General features: G+C 34.6%; 1 protein-coding gene across 1 annotated transcript; it reads right to left on the bottom strand.

The window, feature by feature from the left end:
* LOC126829802 (telomerase reverse transcriptase) lies at nt 1–11,405 on the bottom strand. The gene is made up of 15 exons (XM_050559932.2): nt 11,341–11,405; nt 10,827–10,937; nt 10,438–10,534; nt 9,755–9,792; nt 9,290–9,421; nt 8,186–8,242; nt 7,414–7,517; nt 7,064–7,157; nt 6,124–6,300; nt 5,082–5,156; nt 2,141–2,348; nt 1,300–1,398; nt 698–775; nt 365–434; nt 1–180 (listed from the first exon to the last, which is right to left on the bottom strand). Exons 1-15 carry the CDS (start codon nt 11,353–11,355, stop codon nt 126–128), a joined length of 1,410 nt encoding a protein of 469 aa, XP_050415889.2. The 5' UTR covers nt 11,356–11,405; the 3' UTR covers nt 1–125.
* Between the last annotated feature and the right edge of the window lie 15 nt (nt 11,406–11,420).

Raw genomic sequence — 11,420 nt, 5'->3', positions numbered from 1 at the left:
GTAATATATATTTTAACTGATGTTATCGATGATCATCATCTATTCTTAATAACGCATCACCTCACCTTTCAAGGTAATATACATTGTAGCTCAGGTTATTGATCATAACAACCAATAATCAATAACTAATCACTTACCTTTGGATCTAGAAATAAACAGTTACACTTGGGTCTGATTGATCTGTAAATGTAAACAATTTCATTTCAAATTACCTTTGAAGAGATACACCTGAGTGAAAGCACTGTGTTACCTAGGCTATTCATTGTTAAGTTTTTGACTAACAAATGAAGTTGTTGATTATTATATGATTCAATACCAATTAAATCTGAACAAAATCAGAAAATATGTAATAATATTTACATACAGCATAAGTTTATTTTTCATGGCTTGTCCAGGATTCTGTCCAGTTTCAAAAGTCATAGTATCAGAAATGGCTGAAAAAAAGAAAAAATTGTACACGTATAAGTTCTATCTGTTTATAATCTCATTCCTTTTTTTTTTTTCTTATTTTCTTTGAGATAACAGTTAAATGAATTTGAATAATAATAACAGTTAAATGAATTTGAATAATAATAAAAAAAACTGTCATATAATTGCGTATATGGAACAATTTATTGGGTAAACCAGTGGATTTAAATAATTTAATTTTTAATCGATATGAGATGATAAATTATAAATTTATTGTTAAACATCTTACCTAAACCAATATAGCGATCATAATCAACAGATATATTTAATGTTGAGGTATTTATTATATAACCACACCATGCAAACTCTGAAATATACATCAACAGTCATGTTATAAACAAACTCTGAAATATACATCAACGGTCATGTTATAAACAAACTCTGAAATATACATCAACAGTCATGTTATAATCAAACTCTGAAATATACATCAACAGTAATGTTATAAACAAACTCTGAAATATACATCAACAGTCAAGTTATAATCAAACTCTGAAATGTACATCAACAGTCATGTTATAATCAAACTCTGAAATATACATCAACAGTCATGTTATAATCAAAACCTGAAATATACATCAACAGTCATGTTATAATCAAAACCTGAAATATACATCAATAGTCATGTTATAATAAAACTCTGAAATATACATCAATAGTCATGTTATAATCAAAACCTGAAATATACATCAATATTCATGTTATAATAAAACACTGAAATATACAGATAGACAAAGATGTTAAAAAGAATTCTGCACGAAAAGGTGCAAGATTTATATAACTACCTGAATTAAACCTAAAGAACATTGGATTTTACCATAAAATATATACCTTGATTTATGTGATGTTGTATATCTCTGTTTTCAAGTTGACAGGTAAAATTAGTAACAATCTTCTCAGCATTAACACTACAATTATACTCCACATTTCCTGTTTAAATATATAATAAAACATTTCTTCTACGTGTATTGTAGTAAACAAATAGCAGTATATGTGTAAATTATTTCAAATAAAAGTTCAAAATATAATATTCATTTCTCAAAAAAAAATATATGCACGTTTCTACTCTTCTCTGCCTATTTTCATAATTTTTTATCAGAAATATGGAAATTCAATATAACACTCAGCTTTGACTGTGTTGCATGCACGACAATATAGCATGGGTACTTTTACGGCCTGTTGGCTTGCAAGTAAGTAGACTAATGTTTGACTTAAAGACCACAGAAGATAGTGCTAACTGGTGCAACTTACTCTGGGTATACATATAGAAGGTGGAGAAAGTTCTCAAAGTGTGAATCCATTTTGATTCATATACTAAAGTTTAAAAATGAAAGTAGTAGCTTTATGAGAGAAATTTGAGACGGCTACCCACAGCAATAAAGATTTCCAATTTGGGTTAATATAAGAACCACAGTGGTTGAAACAGACATTCAATACGTCTGTGGTAAGTTAGTTTGTTCATGAGGTTTAACATCCACTTCCACCAAGGGTAATATCGCAGACAATCTGTGGTGGTGATATACATGTAGCTATTACAAGCGGTTACCATGCAATATACACCCACATTTTGTACAATCAGGGGCCATAATCCTGGATTTGGGCGTATAAAAATATCAAGGGGTTCAACATGTTGTATGAAAAACCTTTAACTCAATAATAAATGAGTACAAACCTGACCACATGTTTGTAAGGAATTCTACAGCTCTGTGTTTATATGGTGATATAAATATAAAATCATCTACCATCCTCATCATCAACTCATCTTGTAACACGGTCATTGACTCTCCTTCCATACGACCATAATAATAATTACATAGTAACGTAGATAGAACCGAACCTTGACTTATACCTAATTCTTGTTTATAATATAATCGACCAACCTGAATAATTATAATAAAATATCTTTATACAGAGATAGAGAAATGGGTTTTAACGTCCACTTGACACAAACTATGTAATTTCGGGACTAACATATGGTTCAAGTTTAAATCAATAATTTGCTTGCACGTATAGGGTGTTTAGCAGTGGGAGGAAACTGGAGGACCTGGAGAAAACCCACCTGGTTGGACAGACGACCCTACTCGTGGGAATCGAAACCACGCTACTTGACTCAACGACAGACCTTAAGATCCAGTGCCCTCGCATTAACCATTCGACCACCCAACAGTCTTCATGGTTTTCCAGATATTACCAGGGAGTCACGCCGGCTCAGTGAGTAAGGTGTTGGCTCACAAATCAGGAGGTCTGGTGTTCGATCCCGGTGTTGGCTGAAAAAGTTTCTAAAGATTTATCAGTGAGAGTCTGGTAGGGAACAGCGTAAAGCTGTTGCAATGGATCAAAAAATTAAGGCCCTTTGTACATGTTGGCGTGCACTCAAAAGAACCCTTGAATGAAGAGACGGTGAAAACACCACTTCTCTTCCGCAACACAGCAAGGCTTTAGAAATGGTTCCACTACTGATGTCTTACGTCTTAATCCAGCCACAGCAGTGAACCGTCCTTTGCGCAAGTCATTTGACTACAAAAAAGTTACTGGCCTATAACTCCCTTAATTTCCAATTACACTGACCAGAAACTGTACTGTACATAGCTTAACATATACTATTCAAAAAAAGTAGGGGATATTTGATTTTGGGGGCATAATACTAAAATATGCAAATGACTACAAAAAAAGTCACTATAGAACCTAACAGAAGAAACATTTCCAGTTACATGTGACGCCCAAACGCACCAATAGCTACCGCATGGAATGCAGGTGATGCTTGGGATCATCATGGGGGTCCAACCCAAGATTTGCACGACTCTGACTTTGAATGTTACAGTCATTGTGGCATTGAATTCCAGGGTGGAAACATCAGTTTAATTGTTTTAGTGACCAGAAAACAAATTTTGATATGCGTCGGCTTACCCAAAATGAAAGGTTACGTGCCCTTGGCATGCTACAGATCGGCACAACACAGGCGGTTGTGGCGCGGACGATGAATGTTTCTCAGTCTGTCATAAGCAGGCTATGGTCCAGATACCGTGATACACAATCTGTACAGGACAGACCACGCTCAGGTCGACCAAGGGCGACAACTCAAGCCCAGGATCGATTTATCCGTACCTTGGCCTTGAGAAATCGTGTCATCACAGCAAATCAGATCAGCGCTCGTCTTCAAACAGACACTGGTGTGAGAGTGAGTGGCCAGACGATTCGGAATCGACTGCATAGGGTCACCTTCGCGCCCGACGTCCTCGCGTGATCCCTTGTTTGAGAGATCATCACATTCAGGCAAGACGTCGTTGGTGTAGGGATCGTCAACACTGGGATAATCGACGCTGGAGCAATGTGATGTTTTCAGATGAGTCAAGGTTCACTGTTGATTTTTTGGACAGACGTAGGAGGGTGTGGCGTCGTCGAAACGAGCGCTTCCAAGACGTTAACGTCATCAGACATGATCGATTTGGGGGTGGTTCTGTTATGGTGTGGGGAGGCATCACTGTTGCTGGAAAACGGCTTTACATGTTGTTGCCGGGCGTGTTACAGGCCAGTACTACCGGGACAACATCTTGGCAGTCCATGTTGTGCCGTTCGCACGACGTCATGGCCGCCGTTTCATCTTCCAGGATGACAACGCAAGATGTCACAGGGCCAGGATCGTTACAGGTTACCTCCAACAACAGAACATCACCACATTACCTTGGCCAGCACTGAGTCCCGACCTCTCCCCCATTGAGCATGTCTGGGACATGCTTGGACAGAGGTTACGTCAACGTCAACAACGTCCTGCCAATGTCCAAGAACTTGCTGCTGCGTTGCAACAGGAATGGGACAACAGGAATGGGACAATCTGGACCAAAATGACCTTAGACGTCTCATTAGGAGTATGCCACGTCGGATCAATGCTTGTTTGGCAAACAGAGGAGGATTTACCCGTTACTGACTTGGTTGTGATGCTGTGGTAACTTTGCTGTTTGACCCCGGGTATCATTTTACCCTTATAATGGTCAGTCTGTGCCTTACTTAGTCTAACGATCATTTGGAATAAATCGATGAATGTGAACTTCATTTCATTTTGTCATTTGTTTCTTCGTCAGTTTCATTAGGTGACTTTAATAACACTTAAAAATCAAATATCCCCTACTTTTTTTGAATAGTATATAATAAAACAATTCTCATTGAAATAAAGGTGAAACCTTACCGCATAATTATATGATTTGATTTAACCCAACTGGTATGCGAAATTTTTGTTCAGTTAAAATGGCCGCCGTACCAGAATCGTGTGATATTATATCACTCGAAAATACAGAAAAACTGTTTGGTATGATAAAATTAAGATTTCTGTGTTCCACTCTTCTTTTTTTGGAACATAATCACTTATTTCCATGTAAACTATGATGGTATGTGTTGAAAAATTTGCAACTGAACCTAATTTTACTAAGGTAAAGAGTCGAATAGTGTATCAATTGCAGCCTTAGATAAGAATTATCTCAGCTAAAAATTGCAGCTAAGCAAGGCTTATGCCTGTCTGGTTGGTGCAGAAAAGTAGGCCGCTATACCAAATTTTATTTTCATTTCGAATATTTCAGAAAACCATTAATAATAAACAGACATTTTTGTTTCAATCTTACCTTAATAATGTTATTATAAAGCAATGCACGAAGAAGCTCTAATAAGTTATCTGTTGAATCATGTTCACTGATTACCTGAAATTAAATAGAAAATACATTTTTCATTCAATACGAATAACTAGACATTGTTGAGATTTAAAGTTGCACATAATTCTGTGTGTCCTAATACAACAACCATGTTTCTATTTCTAAAAAGTGAAGGAGGACCGCACCACACAACCAAAAAAAAAAAAAACAAATACAGAAAAGACGAAATACAGACATGTTAAAAGTTGCTGATTTGCATTTTTCAGACAATTACTAATAAATCATGGCTTAATCTATGTTAAATTGTACTCACATTGGTTACTTGACATTATTTTGATGTTAAAGATACATTATGGGAGATTAGATAAAGAGCTGGCAGTTCCCACTATAATAGTTAAAAACTAGATAATGTACAGATAATTTCAGTCAAATTGATCCACTCTAAACTGATAATTTAGCGATTGAATTTTAGGCCTATTCTCGATCATCATTACTAAAGTCAGTACGATAAAAAAAACATAGTCTCGATTATCCATTTTTTGATTTAATCATAAATGAGCGTTGAGCAGCAGATCAGATTCTAATCCAGTAAATATCGTAGGCTAGCAATGACATTGAGAGTTGATTATGGTCTGGATAAGTTAATTAATGTCTAATTTAGATAACATTTCAGGCCTAAAGAAAGAACTGCAATATGCAGATTTAGCTCTTACATAATGTATAAATAATCAATTTGAGGACAGTTTAGTGAACCAATGCAAAATATCCTAGCTTTGATTCAATCCCAGCACTTATGGGCGGACCTGGCTTTTTTATATTATCTGCAGAAGATATTGAATGATGAAAATTTTTAGTTCATCATATCTGGATGGGATTGAACCATTTTTGGACCGATTTTCCAATATAATAGTTTGCAAATGAATTAGAATCCCACAAATGATGATCCACACCTTTAAGTCATAAGAATACTAACCAATTAAATAAAGTGTAACAAAACATGCAGATAAACAATTACCTTATCAACAAGAAGAAGATCTCTAAGGTCGCCATCTTGTATTTTATCTTTTATAAAGGAGAAGAAATCTGGATTATAATCCATCAACGATCTTGAATCACGATTTATAGTTCCGCGTAATTTACCTCCAACAGACATGACAGTAAAATATCTCCTAGTTATATATTCATCAGGATTCTGAAATGTTCAAACAATAGTCTTCATTAATATAGATGGTCTTTGTGTCAGTGTTGCTGTTCCAAATAGGTCACAATTCTATGCAATACAATTACTGCTTATTACTGAGCGACGTTTCGACTTGGCTTCTCTAGTCATTATTAGTCGAAATGTTGCTCAGTAATAAGCAGCAATTGTATTCTATAGAATTGTGAGCTGTTTATTCCAGTTCAATTACTAAATGCCATTGAAACAATTTAAAATTTGCTGTTCCAAAGTTTTGTCGGTCAGATTTATTTAGTCACAATTAACAGAGGCCAGAATTGGGACATTAAAAAGTTTTTTGCATCTCACCATCAACTGCATTTTTATTCTTCACGTGCATGATAAATAAATTGCAATCTGATTAAAAAAAACAACAACGTTTTGGTTGATTTGAGGGATTAGCCAATCAAAGTGTCTGTTGTGGCAAGTTCTTATGGGCTGTTATGCAGAACTGTGGGTAGACATTTGCAGCGACAGAAAATAAAACAAAAAAATGTTGTATTTCCAAACAGCCACTCGAAAAACTGATGCTGATTGGTTAATCGAATGGCTAACATCATATGAACAAAAGCAGCTTGTATGACCCCAGACGTAACCTCTCACTACAACCAGCCAGATCTTCGTGTAGTGTAACCAGTCATTTTTGTTATTAAGTTATCTATATAGATGTCATACACACCAACTTTATACATAAAACGCAAAAGAGATAGAAAAGTTGTCTGGATTATCCAGATCCTACCTGTTGCAGTATATCTTTGATGATGTCATGGAGTTTTTCAGGTTTAATTGTATCATAACAATTACTGATATCAGTCTTCACAAAATACAATTCTCTAAAAAAAAAACATGGTATATTCATTTAAAAGCATATAGGGAGAGGGGTTTTACATAGACTCAGTCTGTTCCTCAATCCTATTTAGATATCATGAATAAAAAAAAATATTGTTAAAACATTTTCTTTTAAAGACATATCATGAAGATAAAGGTTTGAATCAATATTCATGGTTGAAATTTGTAGAAAAGAATAATATTATGAACGTATATTCTATTTCCCAGGAGATTAGTTTAATCAGATTAGTTTAATCTAACCTGTTATCTTGATTATCTTTTCTCTGTTGAATAAAATGTTTTAATTTCAAATATACATCATCAGTACCAAATACAGTAGATCCTAAATTATCACTATTCTTCAACTAAAACAATACAAACATAAAAGGCAAGTCATTGAACGATAGTTTTATGTTCAATCATCAGACTCAAAAGAACTTGTATGAATATTCGTTCATTTAATAAATTTAAACATATGTACAATAGCCATACTCTGTTACACAACTGTGAATTATCTCCCTTTAGTCTTCACTAGAACAGTAGGGCGTCGCTCGATTGTCAATCCGGAACGTCTCAAATTGACAGAATTGCAATCAAGTAATACAGAATTCAACCATGTCACAGTTCTGCCAGTCCCAACAGTTGAGGTGGTGCGAGTAGAATCGTGACATATTTTAAGAAACAAATATGTTTCAGCTGTCATGATTGGTTGAGATATTTTTTATGCAGTCGGCACATGCATTGTATTCCAAAACTCTCCTGTTCACTCGATTGACACTATTTTTTGGAATTGAGAGAATTTAATTCTGGAACGTTCAATAGAGTATCCCCAAAATGTCTATTTTAGTATATGGGAGCACAATGACAATAAATAAAACTAAATTTATAATAGTTATGAATAAATTGACTTGAAAATATATTATAAAAAATGGGATATTGTTTAAAAGTGCAAATTCTTTAAAAAATATCATGCTAATCCGATGTCAACAAAATGTTTCCAAATTGAATATAACCATGGTAAACATATATTTACCTTATCAGGTGATAAAACATTCAGTAGATTTAATAACTGTTTATTGATAGGTATTTTCTGAAAAACAAAATAACAATCTTAGAAGTCCTTTATTACATTAGAGATCCTTGTATAAAGGTTAGTGTATATTATGATAATAAACGAACATAGATGAAGTAGCAGTAAAATCCTGATGACATACAAAATGAAATGAGGTTTAACGTCCTACTGTTCTTCTTCTACTGGGCTAATGAAGATGGGCATACGCCATACAAAATGCTATGCGGGAAATTTTGCCCAGACAGCGGCACTATGACCTTCTCTTATATCAAATTTCAACAGCCAAGGGATCTTTTACGTACACACTAATGTGTACATAGGACTCCAGGTTTTTCGTATCATCCAAACGACTAAACACTGTCCCTTGCCAGGCCCTCTGTCCTGCACCACTGACAGGGGGAACCACGCCCGAACATCCTGATGTACTTTCTTGGCCAACACAGGGATTGTGACATCCAAGTGAGCCAATGTCTTACTCACTGAGCCATTACTAATAAAATGTACTCAAATTGGTTATTTGGGGGGTGGGGGGTGGATGGACGAATGGTTAGCACGTGCGTGCTGTATCATACGGTGTGTCATTGAGTCAACTGCCGTGGTTTCGATTCCCCAGTTGTACGTGACAAGGAGTAGGGTAGCCAGGGTAGCCTGTCCAACCTCTACGGTTTTCTCCAGGTCCTCCAGTTTCCTCCAACTGTTAAAGACCCATACGCCCAAGCGAATTATTGAAATAAAATTGAACCATGTGTTAGTCTCAAAATGATCTAGTTTGTGTCAAGTGCATTTCTCTCTTTCTCTCTTATATTGGTTATTTAACATTTAATTAAGAATATAAAAATCAATATCAATGATATAACCAAGGTAATTAAAACGGTTATCTCTCTATTTAAAACCTCAAGCAGTATTGATTATAACCAGTTTTAATTACCTAGGTTATACCAGGAAAGATAGAGAGATAACTTTGTTTTTATTACCTTTGTTATTCCAGGAAAGATAAAAGACAACACTGTTTTAATCACCTTGATTATACCAGGAAAGATAGAGAGATAACTTAGTTTTAATTACCTTTGTTATACCAGGAAAGAGGAGATTTTTACCCATGTTAACTATAGGTCTACAGGAACTTGTTTTAGGTAGAAATCGTAGATGAGCTATTCCTAGACTTTTCTCATATTTTAAAAGTAATTTTACTTCAGACTGAAAAACAATTTAAAATGCAAGAATTATCAATAAGACCAAATAATAGGTGTTCATTAAAATAATAAGTCTGTTCTATTCATGACATTGTGTCTGTAATCTGTTCAGTTTAGGATTGCAATAATCATAACCTGGATCAGTATTATATCAGTATAATATGCACCCCCTCCCCCACCCCCAAACAGCATTATACTAAAGTCCCAATATAATGTGTGACCCCTTAACAGCATTATACGAAAATCCCAATATAATGTGTGACCCTAACAGCCAAAAGGGGGTATGGTGCAATTATTGGCATATTTGGAAAATAAAAAAAATATTTTATGTACTTACTTCAGGAATAAGCTTCAATGAACTTTTTTCTTTAAAAGCTGAAAAAAGAAAGAAAAAAACCCAGTTTATAACCTATTAGCTATTTACCCGGTGTTGTATGGGTGGAGCCCTCCAAGAGCAGAAGCAGTAGTGCAATGCCACTCGATTGATATCACTCTCCAGTTCGAGTTGTCTTTATACTACAAATTTCTGCCCCAGGGCAGACATAGTGTAACTACAAACCCCAAACAGACGAATAAACAGACAAACAGCGGTCTATCATATATAGATTCACCTCTCTAGTGTACATGCAACAATAAAACTCCCTATGCACCATTACAAACTAAAATATTGTGAAAGATGAATCTCTAATTGAAATATCAGTCCAATAATGGTTTAATTCCATTCAGAATTGAGAAAGATAAGTTGAACTTGAATTTCATCGATCTATGCTACTCACTATGCAATAAACCAATCGCCATTTTGTTGTCCATGAAAATTTATTGATAGGCCTGTTTTAAATCCGATTGAATACAAGCTGGGATATTATGAAATTTGATATTTTATCAACAAATGCCAATGATGCATTGCTACTTTAAGATTTAAAAGTATAAATGCATAAACAAAAGAAATGGAATTAGTACCAATTAGACTATATAGCTCATTCAGAGGAACTTAATTAATTAGAAAGTATTTCTAATTACCTTTGAAAGCTTTGTAAAATATTTTCTGCCACAATGATTTACGATAATAAAATACTCTGTTTCTATAGTTACTGCTGTCTGTTACATAGAAGAATGCCTAGAAAACACAAAATATAATATTCAAAACTGGAAATCACTAAATGAGTCCATCAGTTTAAAATACATTTGTAGATTTAAATAATCTTTTTCTCAATTTCTTAAGCCTCAGTGAGTATGGCGATGGCTTATCATTAACCACAGAGTCCTGGGTTTGATCCCAGTGTTGGACAAGGATGTTCCTTGTGATATACTGACTATGTCAAGGATAAAGGACATGGCAAGGAACAATAGTCTTGTGTTTCGGATGGGATGTAAAACTAAGTTTGATCTTCAATGATGAGGTACTATACCTGTTTTATAGGAATAATAAAATAGTTGAATAACCAGAGTTGTAGTTTAGATAATAAATGTGATTGTTGAGTAGGATTTGATATCTTCTTTAACCATTTACACTTCTTTATCTACATATATACAAAATATAATGTAATATTAAAATAATACATTCATATTTAGGTTGATTAAGCTATTTAGTGAAAAATTACTTTATAACCGAAATGAAATGGGGTTAATCTCCTACTTTTCTTCACCAACCGAGTTAATAAACATGCACATAAGCCAGGCGTTTCCGCATACTCTTGTTGTTTTACATGCATGCCAATGCTTAAACATCACCTCAGTGTTTTGTTTCATTTGAGTAGACACTTCTTCCCTACCAGACCCTATATCCTGCACCACTGACAAGGGAAAGTCAGACTGGAACTTTCTCAGCCAACATCAGAATAGAACCCAGGGCCTCCTAGCAATCAGAGAGAGTTCAAGATAAATCAATTTTTATTGTACTAATGCACAGAAAAGTTGGGTTACCTTGATACCATTCATGATCTCACCAAGACAAAGTCGATCAAATTTACCTAAAATAATAAACTTTAAAATATCTAATATAT

The sequence above is a fragment of the Patella vulgata genome, chromosome 8 (genome assembly GCF_932274485.2).
Source record: "Patella vulgata chromosome 8, xgPatVulg1.2, whole genome shotgun sequence".
NCBI lineage: Eukaryota > Metazoa > Mollusca > Gastropoda > Patellidae > Patella > Patella vulgata.
The sequence above is the reverse complement of the archived record's forward strand: the minus strand, read 5'-3'. Positions and strand labels throughout refer to the sequence as shown.